General features: G+C 34.8%; 1 protein-coding gene across 2 annotated transcripts in view; it reads right to left on the bottom strand.

The window, feature by feature from the left end:
* The window catches only part of LOC113497971 (zinc finger protein 287), a 49,190-nt gene extending 24,784 nt beyond the window's left edge, over positions 1-24,406 (bottom strand). For both annotated transcript variants that reach the window (XM_026877827.1, XM_026877828.1), the window contains exon 1: positions 22,079-24,406. In XM_026877827.1, the coding sequence (XP_026733628.1) occupies positions 22,079-22,163 (85 nt within the window). In that variant the 5' untranslated portion in view covers positions 22,164-24,406. The remainder of the gene's footprint in view (positions 1-22,078) is intronic.
* Between the last annotated feature and the right edge of the window lie 874 nt (positions 24,407-25,280).

Genomic DNA, 25,280 nt, shown 5'->3' with positions numbered 1-25,280 from the left:
GCAGACGTAGTAGTCGCATGTAATCAATAAACCGTTTGATTCCTAGTCCAAACAAAAAACTTGAGAAACTGATAGTAATAACAGAGCCAAGTCACGTGACATTAATCGCTTAATTAGTCGCGACATTCCGTTATGTCACCCTAAAAGCTTATTATTTGCAGTGACCGCCAGCCGCCATTAAAGCGGCCATTTTTCAATTATGCCAAATGTGTATGTGATATAAATCATTGTGTGTATGTTAATGTATGGGGTGGGGATGTGGGGGGTAGGTAAATACAACGGAATACGGTCTGTTTAATTTGTAAACGGATCGAAATATAGGAATTGCGGGTATACTCCCCTGCAGGGTATAAAAAAATGCAACGTCCAAGAATTTTATGCGTTCGGATATTTTTATGAGTGGCGACGGCCCGGTTTATGGATTGAAACGTAATCGGACGAGTTCTATTGAATTTCGTGGATATCGGGCCTTTTATAGCTCTCTCTATAAATCTATGCATTAAATATGATATTGCAGTTTTCTGAAAACTGTTTTTCATATACTAATTTTGTATATTAACTATGAAACTTTGAATGAAGAAAGATGCTATACTGAGGTTCGGACATGACTTATAAGCTAATTATCATATCATACATTGTATCATATTCGGAACTTCTTACTGAAGTATCACCTAGCTGAATAAGACTTTATTATATAACCTTCCCGATGATATTTTCAAAGATATTTTTTGGCAAATATCTCTACTTTTCCACATTCTAGTAAAGTCAACCATTATTTCATAATTCAGGATAATTATTAATTCATAAGCCAACCCCAAATACCTAAAAACTACAGAAACAAAAAGCCATTAAATTCGAATTCCATTTTTAAAACACACAGATTCGAAAAATTTAAAAACTGGAGCCGTTGTTGGTGGCCAGTGGCGCACGTTAATTCCATCGATCATTACTCCCGTTGCAATCCACCAATCATGAAAAATAAAAACACTGGCAACCCCACCTGCCCCCCCGTCCCGGGGTGGTCCCCCCCTCCCGTCTGCGTCCAGGGGATGTGATTTTTTCGAGCGTCACTCTCGATTAGTACGACTCCGGTTTACCTATATGTATGAGGGAATCAATTGCATTTATGTACGCTGTTTGTTTTGATGTCTGAGCCTTTGTGTTAGCACATAGTGCCTATATAGCTTCATACCGAATTATGCGAATAAACGAAGCTACGAACCTCTTTTGAATTAAATGTATTAAGTTAGGGCTCTGAAGATACAACTCAAATCCTGGCAACATTGATAGCATTTTCTAGGTTATAATTAAAATGTTTCGGGTCAAGTATTTGCTTTCTGAAATTTCATGTTATTAAGTTGTATCTTATATCTGTACCAACTAAAAGATTTGTAGTTCGCTTCTTAGTAAAGAATCGTTGCTAACATTGTATTCCCGGAATCCATCCAAAGTCCTTTCGAGAATGAACCGAAATATCAGGATACTAGAAAATTGGTCAATTAAAAAAACTAAAAGTAGAATCCATCCAGTATGTACATGTATACAACGTGTATATGTTATCAGTGACACGCTCACACGCTCACACGGACACGTGCGCTAGTGTGCGTGCTTGCAGGGCTGAGCTGAGCCCAGCCCGATCGCTGAGCTCCATGCAAAAATGTGCATTATACACCAGAAATACGCGACCTACCGCCCCGCCCAACACACTAACAAAATAAGGCGAGTGAGGGGCGCTCCAGGCTGTTGTACAGCTCTTTTTATAACGGTCGAAGTGCTAGGGGTAGTTAGATAACGGCATGCGGGCCCCTCCGATGTCATGTATCACGTATCCAGTTTTTAAAATTCGAACGATGCGCAATTGTTTTGGGTTTAGTTTTGAAATAGGAAGCAGGCGAGCTCGCATCGCCGCACAAAAGATTAATTAGAACGAAAATAATGGTCAAGTGCGTGCTCTCAAGTATTCCGTTTGTATTGTCGACTGTAGGAGACATTCTCTCAGATTAATTCCACTCGCTGCACATAGGTAGCAAAAAGTATCAAATAACAAAATTGTTTTTGTTCCCAAATCGTAGTCACAATATCAAACGAATGAAAATGTTAAGCTTGTTACTCCTAAAAAGCATTTTCAAGTCCAAAACTCGAATAGATTCGTTTGAAAGATCCGTTTTTAGTTTTTAATTTAGCCCACTGAAAGCGTTTTTTACTTATGTTCAGAAAAGTAGAGTTTAACGAAGCCATAATTATAATTCTCAAAGAATTTCTCTTTTTCGCTAATGAAATACCTTTCATTAAAGTTTGATGAAAAGTCTTAGTACTTACACGATATTTTAATAAACTGAGCAATTACGCTAAGCGCAAAGATTTTAAATGTCGGTCTGGCTAAAAATCACGATGTTGCATTTTAAAAAGTTGAAGCCTTTCACCTTTTCAGAAAAGCGAATAATATTATTGAAAAAAAAAAAAACTAAATTTTATACAAAAGCGTTATACAAACTATAAAAAGTACGACTTCTGTCCACTTAAATCACAATAATTCCAAAATTAAAAAAATAGAAGAAAATTCAACATCATCGCAACCAAAGTTCTAAATTCAAAACAACGCAAGTTTTCGCACAAAAGTGGACTTTTACGAGGCCACAAAGTTTTTTCTACACACGCCGACGGGGGGTTGAATGGAGGGGAAAAAAACGGAAAAAGGCAAGAGAAACTGTGTTATGAGGTAAGAAAGAGTGAGGCCACGGGCACGTTCGCAATAAAAAGATGTCTGCGTAAGGTCGGCGCTGGAGACGCCGATTTTTTACTCGCTTTTTCAAAAGAAAGCAAAGAAAATTTCCACGATACGATGTGCAACCAGTGAGGGTTATATTAAATCATCTTGTTCTATTTAATGTATTTTGTTGCAGGCTATTTTCGAACATTAGATTTTTTGTTTATTCTATCGTTGAACTACTTTTCAACGTTATTGTTTTGTGCCCAAGACAATTAAAATGAATTAAAACCTTCTCTGCAATGCTATTTACAGAACACCCACATATTTGACGTCAAAGGATGTTTCTACTCTATAACACATCGTATGAATGTACCGTAATACAGAATGAACAACAGAACGAGCACTTCATCATTATAAGAATCATTGTCTTTATTCTTGCGCCCGCTATTAACATGTGGTTCAAAGCTGACACGAATATAATAAGCGCTATTTTTTATTTCTACCAGAGAAATAAACACTTTTTAGCGTCTGCGGTTTGTGACCGTAACTATTATGCAAGTGAATCACTAAGATTGCGATTATTAAGCGAAAAAACTTTTCAGGCAGCAAACTGGCTGGCAACACTGTCTTAAATTGTGAAAAACCCCTTTACTATTAAAAAATAAATATTTCGAAATGAATTTAAAAGTTGTCTTTCATTCAAATAAATTTATAATATGTGTCTATTATTCCATCTGCCGTTTCTTTTTAAGCGAATCAAATAGCTATAATTTGACAGCCCTGTTTTAATTGCAATGTACTGTTCGATTGATCGAGTCGGTTCAATTTGGCTCTTAAGAAAAAAGTGAACTGGACTTGTTATATTATGATTAACAGAGCGCTAATTGTAAGCGGGTGAAAGGTGCAGAGAAAGGTGGACCGTCTTTTTTATTCTATCTAACGAAAATAGATTTAGACGGTGTCGCTGTAGACACTCGCGCTGATGGAAAATAGAGGAAGTGGGTAGCAACTGATTATTAGTGACTTGTTACGGCGTATGGTGCTCAAGAGCGGTGTTAATGGGTTTTGTTTAACGTGAGGTAGTTAGTTGATTAACCAATGACTTTCCATTACACGTGAGATACTTTCGTCGAGATGATTTAATTGAGTATGTTCAGTTATCGACTATCACGAGTGGAAAGCTTATATCATACAGCTTGTGGAGATAAGTCACCCTTAAATATACAAGTAACTAAGTATTTGTAGTTGTTTACGTGTAGAATGGCGCGTTAGCTTTCAAGCTCTCGAGTACTAGTGCGCTTACAAAGTTGGAGCATGTATTGACTTATGATCGGGGCAAAGCCCTAAAACAAGCATTATCGCGACGCACACAAGTGCAGCGGCAACACGCGCCCCACCACGGCCGCGATTCGGCGTTTTTATATTTTTGCACGTTCAAAAAAACGCGCGGCAGACAAAGATGGAGTGATGACGAGTCCCGCGCAACAATGGCGAGCGAGCGGGACGGGCTCTGCTCTGTCATTGCGAACTCGAAATAAAAATGTGCAAAGCGTTCCTTTTTTAAATGTGATGCTTTTTTTACGTTAGTCTGCGTTAGCAATTAGTGTTGTGCGGTTGTCGCGCACCGAGCGTTAGGAATCTATGCAAATGATATGCTCCCGGGAACCGGCGACGCTCCTAAAAGCTTTTATATCTCATTCAATGACATTATCGGATGAGCCGCAAATAGAGATCGCGGAAGCGATGCCATTCAGTCCACCTACAAGGTCGCCTGTTCCGCGGCTTTATAAAATTAAACAGAGCCCACAATACGGGCCCGCTACCTACATAAGGACGTCTGCACTCGTTTTCTTGTTGAATCCTCTCCTTTCATTTTACCGCAATCCTTTTAAGAGCACGAGTTATGGCGATTTCTTGTAGAGAATTTGAACAAAAGACTCATGATAGAATGTTTTAAAATTGTTTTCCGTTTGCGCTTTAACGTCTCGGAAATGTACAAGCGTATTTTTGATATTCCAAGCGTTTACAAATTGTTTTCATTTGAGGCGTAGATACCGGGTGCGAGTGCAGACCGCCATCATTAGTCTCAGGATGCTTGGTCAGGAACAGACGCGGTATTATAAAACAGAATTTGCATAATAATGTAGTATCTCATATTGCGTAAGCCCTTCAGGTGCATCCCAGTAATCTAAGCCAGGGACGAGGTCGCTGTGAGCAAATTTTAATGCGAACGGAAAAAATGCTGGCAACCCAATGCAGCGCGGGCGTGTGTGCGTGGCGGTACACACACACAGCCGCGCGCCGTGTCGGTGCATGCTTTACGCGCGGAAAAAAGTGCTGCGTTATTGATTTTTCTGTACAGCCACGGGGGGTTAGGGGGAAATGTGGGGGGTGCTCGCCCGCGGCCTGAAAAACCGTCTGCTGAAAAAAACCGAGACGAAAAGGCACCCCTCCCTTTTTAATTGGTAACGTAGTGTCAATAGGGCTAATCCTGGGGCGGTAATAGCCTGCTTTTGTCTCGCGAATGCATTTTTCAGTGTTGCCATGCAACGGTTTGGGTACTTGTGAGAGTGCTCAGATCTCAAGTTAAGGTTATGAGGCGGTGGTTACATACTACATGAATTTTTCATGTTTTGTTTTGTGCTGGAGTTCTTTACTTGGAAAGAAGCTGTTGGATTAAAGGACTTAGTTATGTTTGCAGAGTTAGATAAAACTATAATATGGTAAGAGGTTCCTAACTACCTTTATAAATGTATACTTAGCTACGTTTTATAGCGACTCATGCAAGCTCATCTTAACGCGATAATAAATCAATTATTCTGTTAACTGTGTTATGGTTACTTAGTGAGTAACGCAGTAGTTAGTACTCACACCTCATCACATCATTACGAAGATGAGGTCAAAGTAAAAGACTGCACTTACTCCATTTTTAGGTACCTGCCTATTTAAATACAATATTAAATAATTACATGTCTATATTTAAATGGTAAATTTTATTTAATAATCTTTATTATTATTTTAAATTGCGTTTAAGACGCGTTTCATTTTTAAACTGTTCAAACAGACTGAAAAGGTGAGTAACGTATATACTCGTAACTACAAATAACCAATGACTATTTCTAGACCTAATCAAGAAGAATAACTAAGAATATTGTATGATGAAGAGATTGATTCAACATTCAAGAGAAAGATTCAAGACTGCTTCTCTCACAAAAATATGGCTTCAAAGAGATTTCTATAGTGTACCTGTAATATAACATGTCTCTCTCTTACTTACACTTGCTGTTCATGGAAATAGACAATTTAAAAATATTAAACCCGCATATTTAAAACTGCATCCATTTAATTCGCCGCCTCATTTATTGAATTTTTTGATAATTTTGCCTAATTCGTTCGTTTGACGCTGTGTTTTAAAGATATGGTCTCTGTCTGTCTATTATCCCTGCATCTAGAAGTTTCACTCTCATTTGGTTTGATTTTATAAAAGCCACAAAAATTAAATAAGTATATCGAGATCTAAACAACGAAATAAATAGTTAAATATTAAACTGAATGGCTGAAATTTAAGTTCATCCACGATGAGAAACATAGACAAACACGTTGACATCTAAAAAAAGCTATAAAAGTATTCTAATTTTAAAATCTAATTGATCCAGTTATACGTGCACCCTTCAGGATGTCCCGCCGGCGCAGACGCACGTAATTAGTGGCCGGAAGTGCGTGGATGACGTCACGTCCGCCCACAATTGAACCACTTGCGCTCAGAGGTCAGGGTTTTGCAGTTTACTGTATCACTGTGCAGTAAGCGATTTAACTGTACTTTAACTGATGTGTAAAATTGAAGAAGAAAACCCTTTTTATAGTTATAATGTTGAATTAAGGTTAAGATTTAATATTAAACAGAGAAAAATTGGAGTTAATGAAAATTCGCTGAATAGTTGCATACCCACATAAATAAACTTTCATTATAACACCAAAAATCAACTGAATATTGAATAATTAAATCATTGATAGCGCTTCTCATACAAACTCCGAAAATAAAATAAAAATAGGATTCATTTGAGCCACAACTTTAATACCTAAATAATTTATATGTAAATTTTTCAAGAAAGGTATTTTCCCCGCTCTATCTATAGTGATGTTTTAATATAGCTTTCGGCGATCACATATCAAATACAGATTAAAAATGAAATCAAGCAAGTTTTTTGCAAACGTTATTAATTCTAACATAAGCCTTTGATTAAATTATAAAATACGCATTTCAAAGAACTAAAGAGATCTATTAATTTATTTATTTAATATGACAAGCAGTCTAGACTACTTTTTTATTTAAACGGTGGGACTCCAAGTCAAACAGTCATGTATTCTTTTCAATTTATATGCGTATGACTAATTGATTGTCTTTTGCTGAAAATGACGAAGGAAAACATCGTTAGGAAACCAGCATACCCGTGATATCTTTAAGGGTGTGTTAAGCTACGTCAGAACCTTTAAACGGTCGGGTTAAACTCTGACACTATTTTGTCAATAAACTATACATTAAAAATGCTTGAATTTAATATATATCGAAGGTTTCTATACCGTCCATCGTGGAATGAAAACTTATTTTTTCTGTCTTCAAAATCAAGCTTACTCCTAAACGAAGTCTCATGTGGCTGGCTTCGCGGTTTACGTGTAATAACGTAACATACTGGCACATAGACAAGTAGGTTACAAATATTGCCTGTGCCGACTTTGATAGGTATAGTTTGGTTAATAAGTAGCTTTTGATTCCCACAGCGAAAGCAGCTTGTAATTAGCAGAAGAATGTCTCAAAATCAGTTCAGTAGTTCAGTAGATCCAGAGCTATTTTATTAATCTATACTTCTATACATATATATAAAGCTGAAGTTTGTTTGTTTGTTTGACCGCGCTAATCTGAGGAACGACTGGTCCGAATTGAAAAAATCTTTTTGTGTTTTATATACCATTTATCAAGGAGGGCTATAGGCTATATAACATCATGCTGCGACTAATAGGAGCGAAGATACAATGGAAAATGTGGAAAAAACGGGGAAAATTATACATCTACTAACCACGTGGACGGAGACGCGGGAAACAGCTAGTATTAGTATAGTTTCTGTTCCTAAACCCTTTATATCCACTCTATATGTAATATCGGTGCAGACAGTGCATCGACATTGACCGTTACGTAAGCAATTGGCACTTGACATCAATTCGCAACGGACAGACCACAAGGCACAAGTTCAATGCATCACAATTACTTGTAACCAGTAGTAAACTAATTGACTCATTGAAAAGGGAAATTAACTATTCAAATGTTACGGAGTTTGCAGATGTAACAATGGAATATTGTAGTTCTATTTTCTTTAAATAAATACATTTTTTGTAGTTTTAATGTAATATTTGATATGATAATACGTTTTTCGTTTTTTAATAAGTTTTTTTTAATTTTATGAATTTTGAATGTCTTTTTCATGAAATGAATTTTACTTTTTTCACACAGTGGAAACTTTTTTTTTTTTAGCTCACTGTGTCCCACACCTGGGCAAAGGCCTCCCTCAAAGCTTTCCACGTTTCTCTGCGATGGGTCACATGGAAGTATTACGCGTTTTAAAAGGATTATGCTCGAGAACGTGTCATCAAGGCGTTTCATAGTCCTTTTGTCACTCCAACTAACTTAACCATTACATTGGGCTTATTGGACGATTCGCACGAATTTAATTCGCACGAAAGGTGCGACTCGATCCTTCGATCCGATCGACTCCTTTAAAACATATTATTTTTTCTGTAGTCGATTCGCACGAATTTCATTTATTGGCGTGCGAATCGACACCCTCACAAATATGTAGTGGGCTATTCGCACACATTTCATTTTAAGGTTTAAATAAATTAAAGTACAGTCGTATTCAGCCATCACTGAAATAAAAACAAAAAATAATCGAAGTTTAAACAGCAGATATTTACTTGAAAGTAAGAAAGATCTGTATGGAATAAGTGATAATAATAATTACTTAAAACGTGGCATATCAACATTTTTTAACCTGTTATATATAAATAAGAAGTAAGCATTTTATTATTGTTATGACTTGATTTATTATTGTTGATTTGTTAGTTGTATACATATAAAAGTTTAGTCACTTTTGTACGTTATTTTAAAGAAAAATCTGTGATTCAAATTGTGATTATAGCCCTAGTTCTAGTTTTATGATTAAAAGTTTTATTGTTATAATTATGAGAACTGTGTATTTTAGGTACACTTCTGAAAAACATTAACATGTTTTTGTTGTACCAAATGTTCATCACTAATAAATATAAGAAAAAGTTGTTAATTATATACATATATACCTACCTTATTAAAAAAGTAAATGTTTGTGTAATGTAAAAAAAAATGTAAATTTTTGGTACTTTTATTTTTTATTACGCGGTTAGTGGACTAGTAGTTTGTTAGTGACACTTATTTATTATTCTGTGATCGATATTTGCTCATTTTTAAGGCTCAAACCACGAGCTTAGAAGATGTTTAGTACTTAGTTTTAATTTTAATACAGATATTGTTGACTAGCTGTTGCCCGCGACTTCGTCCCCGTGGGGTTATGTTATATTTATACCTGCCCTGTGTTTTTTTACATTTTCCATTGTATCTCCGCTCCTATTAGTCGCAGCGTGATGGTATATAGCCTAAAGCCTTCCTCGATGAATGGTCTATTCAACACAAAAATATTTTTTCAATTTGGACCAGTAGTTCCTGAGATTAGCGCGTTCAAACAAACAAACAAACAAACAAACTCTTCAGCTTTATATATTAGTAATAGATATAGATTATAGATTGTGTTTTTATTTTCTATCTATTACGAGTAAAACATATTTGACCTTACTACTTCTGTGCTCAAGTGTATTTTATCTTAACTGTATTTCATAAAAAAACAATATGTGTGCGAATAGCCTACTACATATTTGTGAGGGTGTCGATTCGCACGCTAATAAATGAAATTCGTGCGAATTGACTACAGAAAAAATAATATGTTTTAAAGGAGTCGATTAGCACGTTTGGTGCGAGTTAAATTCGTGCGAATCGTCCAATAAGCCTTACATTGCAAAAATCTCACTATTTATCTAAAATTAGAATTTCAGTGTTTGTAAGTTTGGCAACAAATCACCAACATTTAACCCTAAAATTCGCATAAACTAACAGCGTCAATAAACTTAACGATATCAAATCACATGGCGAGCGCCGCTGACAACTTCAACACTAAAACTGTTGGGTGGGGTCTCACTGACAGCGGGCAATCAAATCATCCTGTTTAAATAAAGACGTAGGTTCTTGACGAAGGTTTATAACTGTGTGAGTTGAATGCAGTCAAGCGCATTAGTGGATAAAAAAGGAGTTATTTTTGATAAGAAATTTGGTACTGTAAGTGTCAAAGATCTGCATTTAGACAGGGCTGTGGTTTATTTTTCGTGATGCGAGAAATTATTATTGTTAGGCTTAAATTAAATTATAACAGAAACCCAGCATACATTTAAATAGTATCTAAGTAATGTGTATCTAATGATTTGGTGGGTAGAACCACCGTAAAAAATCAACATATTTAAATGCTAAAAACGTTTTCATATACTTTGCAAACGCTGACACTGACACCCCACCTTCCAGTCTAGTCTTTCCACGCGACATCACGTGCTAGTCCGAAGATAAATAATAACTTGGAGCCTCCATACTCTATTTATTACTTATTTATGTACTATTGCTTTATTTCTTATGGCACGTCAGTTCAGAACCTAAGCTTCAGACTTTATGACGGTACAGTTTTGTTTATGGTACAATTTCGTCTATGATTTTCGTACAAACAGGCGATAGATTTATGGTATATTGAATATTTGACAGCGATTTGAATCTGGAACACTTATTATTCGTAAAAATTGTACGTGAACAGATTATTAAATATTTTTTATGTTCCTTTTTTTTCTATTGTAATCTTTCTTGCCAAATTAAATTCTAGACTGATTTTATTTTTATACCCGCGACGTGAACCATTCCAAACGATTAAACAAGTCTAATTTAAACTATTCTTATCTAGATTGAACCCCTTTCCTAGTTACGCCTGCCAACCTTATGGTTTGTTAAATTAGTACCATAGTTATAGGGCGTGTTGATTTTGTATCATGGGGCAAACAAAGGGTGCTCGGTAGGGCTAGACAGACCGAAGTCGAGGGTGAGTCTAGTTGCATGTCACATCATTATTTGTTGCGCTATTCATTTAGGAGACTAGATGAGGTTGTTTTCGTAATTTTAGAAATAAAATGGTGTTGTTTTTTTTTGAGAATCTAAGTTGGTCGGAATTTTTGTATGGAGTTAAAACATTGTCTCTGTAAAAGTTGCTGAAATGTTTAGTTACACACATTTCTGTTTTTGTAAGCTGAAAAAAAAGATTATATTTAAAAAAGCAGATCACGTCAAGATTATATTTTTCCGAAATACAGGAGTAGATATGATTTTTTATAATTCCGGCAGTGATTCACTTTGTCTTGCCAGTCTGGCTATCAATAAATTTAAAACAATTTTCTTTTAACAATTACTTTGAAAATTAGGCACATCTAATTTCAATAAATTTAAAAATCCAAATTAATATTTAGCACCTAGTATAATTAAGATAAGTAAAAATGACAGTTGTTTTAAGCAGAGACCAACTTTTATTTTACATTATTACGACAAAGAATCCGTTTTGACAGTTGTCGAACTGTCAGCGAAGAATAGTTATGTAAACATTATAAAACAGTTGACAACTAGACAAGTGAATAAATTATTTGATTCAATTGATAATGATCACAATCCGTTTCGCCAATAAATGAATTAATCTATTCCGGGGGTTCTATGAGGGTGTGATTTCTAGGGTGAGTCTATCATGACCAACATATGTTGTGATGGTTTCACGGTGTGTTGGACAGAAATAGATACGTGATTGCTAACATATTGGCTTAAGTTGGCGGCAAATGTTGGGCCAAGTGACTGGTCGTGTGAAAAGTTTTATTGGTGAATGAGATTTAGATAGGCGACTGCGGAAGTGTAAAATGAATAAAGAAATATTTTGTTTATTTGGATGTTGAATATACAAATATTTATAACGTTTATAAGTTTAAAATCGGTGTATTGTCAGAGTATTGAGTCGTCAGACCCTTTATTCAAAAAATTACAGATTCCTTGAACTTTCTTTTTACCTTATATTTATCAGAAGTATGTAATTGCATCCACGCATTGTGATAGAGTTTTTATTTCCTTCAATAAATTATAAATGTCCCATTGTGAAACAATCTGTATTTAAATTAAAACCATCAAATCTATCCTCAAAAAAATATCGACCGCCATTTTTAAATTGTCGGTATCAATGTCAAAACAAACGAGAATCGAGACCCTTCTTCAAAATAAAGGGTGTTACACACCGAGTGTCGTTAAATAATAAAATCGTTGTTTAGTGACCCTACCGTTGCCGAAGGTCGCTGGTTCAAGGGCAGGGGCGCGCCCCTACGCAACTTTGCGCCCTACAGGTGGATGTAAGAAATTTCCCAACATTTTTTGTTAAGACGTGGAAGTTTCGCAAACTTTTTTGGTGATCTTACATTTATAAACGCGTAACTTTCTTGGTTCTGTGTTAAGTGTTTTCTGTTGCGTAAGAAATATTTTGTAGAAACTTGAAAAGTTATGGGATTTTTTTTTTATTTTTAGCTACAACATTTTGGCTGAATGGAATTCAGCTAATTCTAAAAAATCTAGCTAATTCTAATTCTAAAATCCTTAAATATCTTAGTCAAAACTTTTCAAACAGATGGTGTCCATATGATATAGGTAAGTCCTATTTAGAACTAAGCTAGTAGTTTTCGTCTTAGTTCCATTTAGTTTCTGCAAATCACAATACATACGATCCTGGTCAAATAATTGGTAAATCAAATATTCCATTGAAACGTGTCAGCTGTTTATGTATTTAATTTGTGTTTTTGTATAAAGACACCACGATAGCTTACCTTTTAAAGAACATAAACAAATGGAGTATAATTATTACATATCCCCATAACATAACAGAAGTTAGATAAAAAGCTATTAATATTTTTACTACTAACAAAGCAATTTAGGGCAAATCAGAAATGTTTAAGATTTTAAAAGTTACGAGATTTTAAAATAACATTTTTATGGAAAGAGGACTAGTAAGACACTCCAAGCAGTTAAATGTTCCATTAAATATATCCTAAATATCGGCCAATAACCTTATATTAAACTTCCGAAAGTTGTTGAATAACTTAACGAATTGTCGCAAGTTACAGCGACAAAAAATCTCAAGTAAAGAATTGTTGAGGTAGGCTTCTTAATTTTAAATAAAAAAAAACAATATAGCAGTATACGAGGCAATTTCCGCGATAAGACTTCAGCAAAAAAACTTAACTTAAACATTCAGTAATAACATAAGATCGTAAGACTTCAAGCATGTGTTATCAAAAACGCCAGTAAAAATGAACGAGAAGTGAATGTAACGGTCGGCTCCTACTTGTGTTTATAAACACGCCGGTGGAGCACGCGATAACGCGCGTTTAGTCGCGATAAGAGCGTAATTAGTCGTTAAATTGGGCACGGGTCGCGGGCGCGCGGCCGCACGTGCGTACCGCGCGACTTGCGACCAGTGTGCCTCAGACTTTATGTATTTTGAGCTCATTACCAAATATGTGTTTTCACTTTGATTGTAAACTGCGGAAGTTTTGCTGCATGTTTGTTACTTCATCGCGTGTGTTAACGTTTTGATTAGATGGAATATGACTCTTTTAAGAATGCGGTTTTGAATGTTTAGAGTTTTGATAATATGCTTCATGTTTATAACTAAAAAAAGTTTAGATATTTAACTTAAAGATCGATCTGACAATTAAATTAAAATTTTGAAGATTTTTATGACTTCCTGCTCATTTATACCTCTATTTACTCTCTTATTTCTTTGAAACTTTTTTTGAAAGACAAACGTCTACCATCCAAGATCATGTTATTTACACATATTATCTTTTTGAACATATATACAGTTTTTTTTTTGTTAAATGTCAGTGGTCCTCAACATCGACTATCTAATAAAGCTACAACGAGATATCGTCTGACTGAAAGACAGAATTTGTAAAGGGAGTGAATATCCGCGAGGGATTCCCCGGTACACACATCGCAAATGACGGAACATGGGTGGGTTTTAGTCAGTAAAAGTCTAACTCTAACTCTATTCCGCTCAACCCCAAAACATGGGGAATAATTTGATGATATCCCAATTCATAGCTAGATAGTTCAAACTCTACATTATTATTTCGACACTAAATACATCAAACATCTTAAAAGAAGAAGACCAACATCAATTGTCAGTCACACAAAACAGCGGTCAAAACGCCCCCTTGCTAAACCAGGTTCAATGGTACTTTTCGTAAATTAATGACAATGTAAACAATAGTTAACGATTCATAAAGGTACACGCGAGCTTGTATCGCATGGCCGGACGTGTGTGCTAATCAGGCTGTGTTTGTAAACTTAGCTTGCGTGATTTGGCACGTGACTCCGATATTAAACCCTTTCGGTTGTAAAGGAGAGCTTGAACGGGATTGTGAAGAGTTTTGTAAGGAAATATGTTGTTTTTAATATGGATCGGTAGAGTTTGTTATGTGACGTGGTGTGATGATCTAGTCAAATTCTAGGAGCGCAAGTGGCAAGAATCGCAAAGATTGAGAGGTCTGGACGAGGGAGAGGGTGGGATCTAAAACAGGCTATATTATATAGGTTGGTCTTATAGTTTTTTACCACTCATTTTTGAGTTCGAAGTAAATTTCCTAGATGTGCATCGATTTCGTAAATAAATATAATGTTAGTAAAGGTTTTGGGATAATTAATATAACGGTTTAGCTATCATAAAATAATGTGTCATCCTAATTAAAAAGGTTTCACAAAAACTTAAAAAACCCGAAAACGAGCTTAAAATCTTTCAAAAAACATCTTTTCAAAATTCAAGATCTCAAATCAAACCGAATGATGCAAAACGGCTGACAAACTGGAACTGTACGTCTCATCTACAGAACTAGGTAACCGCACCTATAATCGGCAACGGGGCATCGTAAAAATATTAACACCTGATTACCGGCCGCGGTGAGGCGGAACCCGGTCGTTACGGCCGGCTACGGTGGTCAAACGCCAATTGTCATCAATTGGTGACCAACCCTTTCTACCAAGTCTCAAGTGATTACTTAAGAAAATTGGGATACTTATGTTGACAGTTCGCTTTAGAAAATTCGTAATCGAATTATGGTTTTTCAGTGCTCTAGTTCAGCTTCCTGATTCAGTGAATTATATTCAATTAGATTCGCTGTTATTCTTTCATTTTCTGTGTTGCTTTTTTCACAGTTTTCGTTAGTTATTGTGGAATTATTTAAAGTATATGCGTTCGTTTTTAGACGTGAATCTATAAAACCGCAGACACTTTTTTATTAATTTATTGTTATCTAACATTTAAAAATTCTTAACCTTTAATGTCTTTTTCACATTTAAGTCAGGTTATGATAATATAAATATTTTGCGCAAACGAGAGATTGTGTGACGTTTAAATAATATGGCACAGGCCTCTTGCTATATATCGAAGGTTTGTGCGTTGATCAATGCGGGTTGGCTATTTCAGATACCAATGTAGTATATAGTTCCTCATGATATTTTCCTTCACTTTTCTATCTGTAGTGTCTAAGAATCTTTAAGAAAGTACATAAAACTTTTAAATAGTCACATTAGTTTTTGCCTGGGTTAGAATCGAACCTGTATCACGTGTATACAAATCCATATCTCAAACCACATGGTCTAAAAGTGTCGGTAAAAATTAAAGTAAATTCGGTGTTTAAATTTATAGAAAGTATAACTAATAGTAAGATTTGTCTGCGCTAGACGTCACGGGCGCTGGTTCGGCGCTTGCGCAGGTGACTCAGCGCTTTTTGTTGGAAGTAATTAGGCGTGAGCGAGGTGCCGAACACCCGAACAAGGAAAATAGATATCGTTAAGAGTCATTGGCAAGTGTTGGTGTGTGTGTTACAGATTTCTCTTGTTCGTTATGATCAATGAAAATTAACTTATCGCAGTCCATATTCAAAACAAAGATGTGTTAATTACTGAATTTTCTCTTAACGAATTGCAAGCAGGGATCGAACCCGCAACACTTTTTGCGCAGTGATGTGCTGAATGTAGAAAAGTACAGAATATTGTTACTTAAATAATTACGTTTCGAAGAGATTAGAGATTGATATAAGATTTATAGTCATAAAAATAATTCCGGAAGTTATAACGAACTATTATACTTAAAAACTTGCAAAAATACAGCTATTTAAGTAAATGTTAAACCGTAACAATATATTTACTATAATACTAATATTTCAACAAAAAAAGACTAAATATAAATAATATTGCACCCAGTGGCATTCAACGAAACGCAGTCGGTACACTTAAGCACACAAGTGTTACTCAGGCGAGAACTTGCTTGACATTGAACTTGGTTCAACTCTTAAGCATAAACACAATGACCTGCATAAGCTTCAGGACTTTTGTTGACTATTACATTATCTATCTCGCTCTATCGAAAGGGAAATGAAAGAGACAGGTGATCTACAGAGGGGTGTACAAAAAGGGGTGAAAATTTACCTTGCATTTATTTGATGAAAGATTATTTACCGATTTTAAGTAAATAAGGGTGAAGTTTTTAGTCTTTTTTCAAGGGTTCGTTCGTTTTAATTAAAAAATGAAATAGGATACAAAATGTTTGTTTCAGACACGAATGAATTTGAATGCCTAATAGGCAGAGTATCAGACAAATTATGTTTTGCATTCATAAAATTATCTTACAGCATATGAATTGTGTTAATTTACTTATTCAAGGCTAAAATATGAATAGGGTAATGACCCATGATCAAGCGTGTTTTCATTGACACATCCTTAAAATCGAAAGTGGTTTCATGAACTTAACATAAATAAAACCTGGTTCGAAACCCGTCACAAACATTAAAAATCCCGAATAAAATCACTGTTACAACAAAACCGCATCATAAAAAACATAGTTATTTAAAGAGATCAGATCAAAAAACAGTAGCCAATTACTGGCTACATTAAAAGCGCAACTCCAACATTTGTATAATGCTGAGCTGATATTAGCATACTATTAAGTACAGTGGAGCGCACAAGTGTTTGCGATTTGCGACTAGACGCACCGTGGCCTTGAACTTTATGTCTGAGATGCAACGCATTTGCATATAAACGCAGGCGGGCGGCCGATGCGATTATCGACAAACTGGTTATATAAAAGTACGGTGCGACGGAACGCAACTGGTTTTCTTGTACTGTTTAGTGATTAAGTGTTTTGTGTGGACGTTTTTTATTTTATTTGCTGTTTAGAAAAGGAAATTTGTTTGTCTGAAGCGTGTTTTCAAGACATAAGACATGGCTACTATTGTTATTTTTTCTGTCACGCGTAGAAATGTTGTTATCTTTTTAACCTGTTACCTTATTGAAGATATAAGTCTCAGCTTTTTTGTAAGCATTTATGAGCTATTAAAAACTGTAAGAGGCCTTCTTTGTATCTCATATCTCGGATGTGGTGTCTATGATTTTTTTCCTAATACACTCATACATTCAATCAAGTGCCTGAAGTAATTTTCTAGTAAATTGCGGCGCCATGTTTGTCTCACACAAAATTATACTGAACACTTTTCTTCACGTTTGTACTTATTCACTGCTACAGGGCGTGCACCAAATCAAATCAGAGACGCAAATGGAATATTATTAATGCAATTTATCTTACTTTGTATATATTTTTATATTCACGCTTAAATTCCGACTTATGGTCAGCAGAATACCCAGAGAGTTCATAAATACAATATACATAAGTATATCAGACCTAAAATAGTGATAAAATCGTTAAAAAATGTTATTTATTAATTATTTTTTCCATTTATTTCCCAATATTTAGTTAACTTGAGTAATTTATAAGTTTGATTTTTTTTGTCCACACATCTAATAAAATTTGGTTAAAACAATTAAATGAATGACATTCGCAGTGAGTTTCTGTAGAGTAGACCTAGACTTGGTTTTTTGCTTGACAGATTCGAACCCGCATTATTTTAAGCATGCGTCATGGTTGGAGTTTACCTATTCTACTCAGTTGTCGATGCTTCCGACTTACAGAGGCCTTAATTTATAAAACTTAGTGACAATAATAATACATCTTAAACACAATTAGAGAGATGCCTTAACGGGGAATTTCGCTAGTATATAGTAGTACTTAGATGAACACTCGAAAAATTATCATCTATGCCTGTATCCTTACAATGCTTTCATTCATCTTTGTTAATAACTTTAATATACGAAATGACAGCGGGTCCGGGATTCGAACCTACGTTCTTTGATTCGGCAGTCCAACGGTGGTACCACTAGGCTATCTGCTGCGGTATAGAGTTACTAACTTACTGATTTTTTTATTACCTACTGTAAAAATTCTGAAGCTAAAATAACTAAATCGTTTAGTATTAATAATTAAACATTTAAACATAATATATTAAAATACAACTGTCGAGATTAAAAATAGCAGACGTAATTTATAATTATTATTTAATTTATGATAATAAATGTGCATAAAGTGGACATTTTCAAAAATGATGACGTTTAATTCTTTTGTTTAGAAGCAACTAATTAAAAAGAATAGATTTCTGTCTGTCTTACTGACTTGATAACCGACGGCATTATGCATTTAGTTACAGATTTAAATGGTTCCGTATTCCAAAGGTAAAAATTGAACCTTATGACTAAGGGTCCGCTTTCTGTCCGTCCGTCAGACACATCATCTCATGAATCTGGACAAAGTTAGACGGCTGAAATTAAAATCGGAGTTAGGCAATAAAGCGGTAAATTTTGGTAATCATTTAATATTGCAAACTTATTTTTCTTTAGACTATTTTAAGGAACCCTTCGCGAGTCTGACTCTTTTTTGACCGCTTTTATTTTATTTAGGTTTATTTATTAATTTTTTTATTTATTTTCAATGTTTTAATCGTCGTGTTGACATGACGCAAGTCTGCTTCACCTGATAATTTCTGTCTAATCGCGTTGTAAAGGATGATAAACGATCCTATTCAAGTAAATGTATTTAATCAGTGATGTACAATATCTCTAACTACACTAGTACGGGTTCGAGTTTCGGCTTGTCTTGCTTCATTCGTTAAAGTGAGTTTTTAATCATAACTTAAGAAAAAGTTATCCAGAAGCTGCTAACAGAACGCCGTCGTTAACAGAAATGAATCTATTTTGCCGTTTTCTAAACATAAAATTAAACTTTTATATATTTATAAACAGAATGAAACAACTCTATATTTTCATGACTGCTAAATTTCTCAAGAAATGAGAATTGACTTTCTTAATATGGCATTAAATGTTTTTATTAAAAGTGTATTTTAGGCACTAGTCCCTGATCACTTTAAATGTGTTAAGACGGTTCTAAATGCCTATCCGTCATCTGTCAAAAATTTATTAATGGCGGATCTCAGTGTCAATAGAAATATATCGGCAATCTTGAATTTCATTCATTGGCTAATGTGTGGCCGTCTATACAATTCACAAAGCTCGCTTCTGCGGTTAAACTCCCTTGAAACAGTCAAAGACTGCGCTTGGGCTAACTCAGATAAAAAAAACCCCGACCGGGGTTTGTAGGATATGTACATTTTTCATAGACATAGGTACATTTTTCTTTAAAACGTAGTTATAAACTAAGATCATATTATTATGTAGTCAAAGATAACATCGTTTACTGTTTATACATTTAATTACTTATGAATTTTTGTTTAATATTTTTGGTTCTGTCAAGGTTGTCTTTTCAAGTTTTTAATTACTGTCTCAGTTAGTTTGGAACGTTAGGTTAATGTAAATTTATGATTAAAATTTTTGATTTAATATATTTTTGGCTACCGTCCTGTAAGTTTAAAAATAGCTTAATTTAGCGTCTTAATTCTTTTCGTTTAATCTATGTTGCTCCGATTGATTTAATGATCCTGACGATCCTTTTTATGAAATTGGACCAATGGCTTCCTTTAAGAACCCCGAATTATATTATATTTTCTTCAGAATATGTGTTTAATGATTAAATAAACGTTATCTCATGACAGCGAAGTAAAAGAAGAGTCAATAATGCACTATTCCTTATAACTTCCACGTGAAAGTCTGTATTTACAAGATTTTCTTATAAAAGTGTTTCTAATTTTATTTTTTTTAATTATCGCTGTTTTTTATTACAAATAAGTGTTATATTCATGTTATTTCATAATCCTTAACACTTGAGATAGCTCTGAGATATAAATTCGCATTTTTTAAAATCTAATTTATTATTATCATTAGTAAACTGACTAGATATAGAAAATGATAACATATTACTTAAACAAAAACTCCCAATGTATGTTAAATATGTTAAAATGCAATTTTCTTTTCCTTCTTTCATGTTCTGCATTTTTCCGACGGTAAATATAATCAAGATTCTTTTTTACTTAAAACAAGAATATTAAATGTTTTTAATATGACAATGGCTTTCGTTTTTTTGGAAGGATGAACATTTTGGATCACAACCGGAATCAATATATGTAGTTTTGAAAATTAACGTTTCTTATGAACGTTTTGAGATTTATTGGATATGAAAAAGTTTTTGATTTCTTTGAGTTTTTACTTGGACATTGCACTGTATTATTTAAGTTAATATAAAATCGATTTGTACTTTGTCATACGGATTTAGAACTAAGACAATAATATATCTAACAATCAAGTTTAGTTTTTTTTTTAATTGCTTTTACTATATTTCTATTATTAGTTTCGGTGTATTCTGCAACCAATTAAATAAAAGATACAGCCGTTTAGTTATTACTTGAACCAAGAAGCTTATGCGCTTACTTATTTCATGAAATATAGTTTAATCCATAAATTTAAATGTCAAAATTTCAAATAAACAAATATTTAGTATGTATTTGAGCTTATAAACTTCGTTGTGAAAGATTATCCACATACTAAACCATCAAGTTAACTATTTAGTTATTATAACCGTTAATCAGCTTTGAGTTCATATTATTACTTACTAATAACGATTCTGACTAATTATTATTAATACAACATACTGTTTGTCCTATTGTCTGAATAGACGCTTAAGAAATAGCTATAAAATTAATAGACCGTACCTTGCAATATTCAAGAAGCTACCAAGAAGTTATCAGAACAAGTACAGGCAACGACGCGGGTCTTTCTTGTATTTTTAAGAGCGAATCAAACTATTAATTTTGTATGAAAATATCATCATCATCATTAGCCGGTAATCGCCCACCATCGCGTTATCTTTTCTTTTCTTCTATTCAAATATAATGATCTAAAAATATCGGTAAGTGAATAATTATATATTAAATAAAGTCTTAGGATTGTCAATTGTGATCAATATACCGATAACTTTTCAGGACAACAGTTTTCCCATTATATTTGGACAGTTAATTTTATTGTTAATTTGCGCTGTAGTTACATACTTACTATAATTAATATGCACATCTTTGTAACAGTAAAGGCCAGTTCTTTTCCATAAGAATGACATTTCGGAAGCGCGGAACTAGAGTCATAAATATTGGCGTTTCAAAAGTGCCTGAAAAAGGCCTTTTTGAAATCGAAGGCTTTTAATTTTCTTGGTATCGTTTTTGTGAATAAAGCTCATGTATGCAATGTACTATGTTCGCTATGTATGTGATTTTTTTTGTTTTCTTTACTGAAATATTGTTGAATGTTATTCAGGTAGAGTCGTTTCTTAAAGTTGCCTTCTGTTTCATTATAATGTCGTTCTAGCTTTTGAAATTGCATTCTATTTATTGAGTGATATGAGGTTTGTAAAACAGAATTACAAAAAAATCATCGTGAAATACCGGTTAAGAATTAATAACGCACGCTGAAAACATTTCTTAAACAGTCGTTTCAGCACAGCGTTTTAACTTGTCATAAAGCTGTTTAAATAACATTGCTTTAATAATAAAATAATTGTTCATAATTAAATAGTTCTTTTTTCAGTATAAAACAGCAGTAATTCATAATAAGCTCTATAATTTATACTAGCTTTTCTTTTTCAGGAATTATATCTTACAAAGCTTTTATGCATAAAAGTTGCGATTGTTATTAACAGTTGTTATTAATCATTATTAAAATAATGGCATCATATTTTAATAGGCAAATGAGAAAAATAATGTGATAAGTAAAAAAATATATGAAAAAATTAAAAACGCGAAGGAGTAAAATGAAAGGGAAATAAAAAAGTATGCTTATAAGAATCTTACCTGTGTGACAGTAATCTTCTAGGTAGTGCCTAGCAGCTCGCTGCACTATGGAGTAATACAGGCTGACAGAAGATGCGAGCGCCATCTTCTCTTCTCTTCTTTTCTACCGTCTATTCCGTCTGATGCTGATACAGTTTGTTTCCCTAATTCGTTACAGTTTGAAACAAAACATAACATACGTAAACAAAAACTTATTTAACTGCATTTGTGTTTGTAAGAGCAAAAGAAAAACTTGAAGAAATCAGTAAAAATAATCTAGTTTGAACTGCGTAAAGTTGCGGTTATGAAAAATTTGTTTGCCGGATAAAATGATTATTTGTTTTGTCGAAAGAGTCACGGTGTTCCATTTTTTTTTAATGTCCAAAGTCACAATTTTTTGCACTACCGCGCCGCATACTACCGCTGTCCAAAAGTCTACGCGAAATGAAACACGTAATGTAAAATAATAGAAACGTTTTGGATGCGGCCGGTCCGCGCCGCTGTTGCCGCGAGACTGAGCCGGCCGACGTGCTTTTTTTGTCCCTTCTACGCGGAGGATGCGGCTCAAATAAGTTCGGATTATACGATTATTTGATTGTGTTTATGTTTATCTATAACACTCTTATTTACATTGATCTCAACGATTTTACACTTTTTAATAAACCTTTTTTTTGTACAAAAATTAAACTTAGGTTTTCAGAAAAAAAGCTCTACAATCAAGTCGCGATTAACGAAAACCGAAATGATCATGCTAATTATGTTATAAGCAGATAATTAGTTGGTGTAAGTAAGAAAAATCGTGTTTTCCAATTAGATTCACATTAGCAATAACAAAAACAAATATGGCGTCGGGCGAGAAAACGCGGGAAAATAAGTTTCCCGCCGAGACGTTCCACTCGAGACATGCGTACGTAACGCAATGTTTACGTGCGCTTTTTTTTACTTTTCTAACATCGCATCTTACACGTTTTTACAACTTTTTTTGCTCCATTCCGATCTGTTTTTCCTTTTTTAGAAACAGATGTCTTAACACATTAAGTTCGTTTGTCTAGCCACGGATACCTGTACAAGTTTAATGACTATTTTTTATTATAATTAATTTATTCTTTTCATAATTACTAGATAAGCGTATCTTGGATATAACGTCTAACTAATGCTAATTTATTCCTAATTATATGCAATTCATCAAAACCAAAACTGCAACGTCTGGTTTTTTTGTAATGCCACTTAAAGTTTGGGGGCCAGTAATTAGTAAAAGTACTTTTGTTGCCACGCCAACAGATCGGCTTATCGTTCGCGCTAACATAATCAGGAGCGGCGACGCAATTATGACGAAACCCTTTTTAAAAACGATTCGCGCAAAAATAAAGAAAAAAATGAGAAAAATGTTCATCAACGCGACACGACACCCTCCCGCACCCCTCCTCCCGGCCCACGCCCCCCGCGCCCCGGGCGGCGGGTGGCGTGCGACAGGGACGGCGACAGACTCGCTATGCCTGTCTCGGCTGGTGCATCTCGCGCCACCAAGTTTCATACGAAAACTACCCGCGGTGCGCAGCTCCCGGACTATAGAACAACGTTCTAACAGCCACCCATGTCCTTCCATTTTAGACTCAATTCCCTTACTTTAAGACAGACTTTTCAGTACGATGTTGCAAGGATATACCGCAAAATTGAAAATAAACGAAGTTTTGGACTCTTGCAACTGTGAGACACCAGCACATACGTACTAAGCTAAGTTTAGCCCTTGTACGGACGCGCTGCACTCACGCACACCGACGCGACTTCCTTGTACGTCGCGGTGTGTGCGCGCGTTGTGTATGTGTGCGTGCAAAAGTTCCTATACAAGTTTTCGGTGGAGTTTCTTTGTGTCGGTGATTTTTTTCGCGGTATTGCGCGTGTGTGCCGGGTCAGTGAGATTTTTTTCAAGTTTTTATTACTCATACATCGGCGGCGCTTGTTTGTATGGGGTTGTTTGCTTGTGTGGGGGTGGACGCCCGTTCTTTGTGCCCGGGGATTGTAAAAAATGTCGTATTGGATTCTAGCTGTGCTGCTAATGAATGATAGATAGGAGTACGTAGCCACCCTTGCATACTGCACGTCCGCATCTAAAAATCTGATGTGGGATTTGCAAATGTAATTCTTTTTTAACCAGCTCCGACATTTTTCATCATTGCTCTCTGAATATAGGAACTGTAATGAGTTTTGAAGGAGTGCTTCGTTGTGAGGAACTAATATTTTTGTGTTCGAGTTTTTATCTTTATTTGGTTTTTGTTTAAAAGACTTCAACGCGTATGTGCGATGTATGTATGTTAGTATTAATGTCGTCACGTTAATAGTTATGTATGTATATATACGTCGAATTCCTCATTGATTAGACGTTTCTCATCGATTTTTTACACCAGATGACTCTTTTGTACTCCTACTCTCCTGACCCACCGTCGTCTAACGTGACTTAGGTTCAGTGGGTCTACCACCAAGTCTTAGGAAGTCATATTACTATAATAAAGGAAGCGTATATACACGGCGTGGGGCGGTATCTCTTTTACACACCATGAGCGCAACCATTTTACCAAAAGTAATGGAGAACATTAAATATATTTAATTCACACATTTAAGTAGGTAATTGATTGACTGGAGAATCAAACAGCAACCAGTCATTCAGTGCTAGTGGCAAGCTGTCTTGAAGTAACTCTACATACTAAGTCATTAACCAACATACTAGCATGGGTATGACTGTTGGGCTGGCAAGTGACATGGGTTCGAATCCCATTAGTAAAGTAGTATATGAATTTGCAATAATAATGGAATTTTGTATGTGATTTCTCTTATATCCAACACAAAATCCTCAATCTGCAATCGGTTAAAAAGTAACCAGATGCAAAAGAGAACGTCATCTAACTGCACACTAAATTGCATCCGAATTGGTCAAGCCTTTTGAGCGTAGAGAGGTGACAAATACACTACTATTTTTGTAAACTTGAAAAACAATTGAAAGTATTTAAAATTTAACGTCACTTTCATGGTTTATCGTATAAAAAATACAGTAGCTCATTATCGCAAGGCAAGGTCTGCCCGCAATAATATACGGCGACCTATTTCTTTCAGCTGACTGCTCTACGATACAGATCTTAACCATAACAATAAATAAAAAAGGAAAAATCTTCTTAAAATATATTAATTACATGTTACGTTGTTTGTTCGCGATGGACTTCTAAATTAC

This window comes from Trichoplusia ni, chromosome 10, assembly GCF_003590095.1.
Source record: "Trichoplusia ni isolate ovarian cell line Hi5 chromosome 10, tn1, whole genome shotgun sequence".
Taxonomy (NCBI): Eukaryota; Metazoa; Arthropoda; class Insecta; order Lepidoptera; family Noctuidae; genus Trichoplusia; species Trichoplusia ni.
The sequence above is the reverse complement of the archived record's forward strand: the minus strand, read 5'-3'. Positions and strand labels throughout refer to the sequence as shown.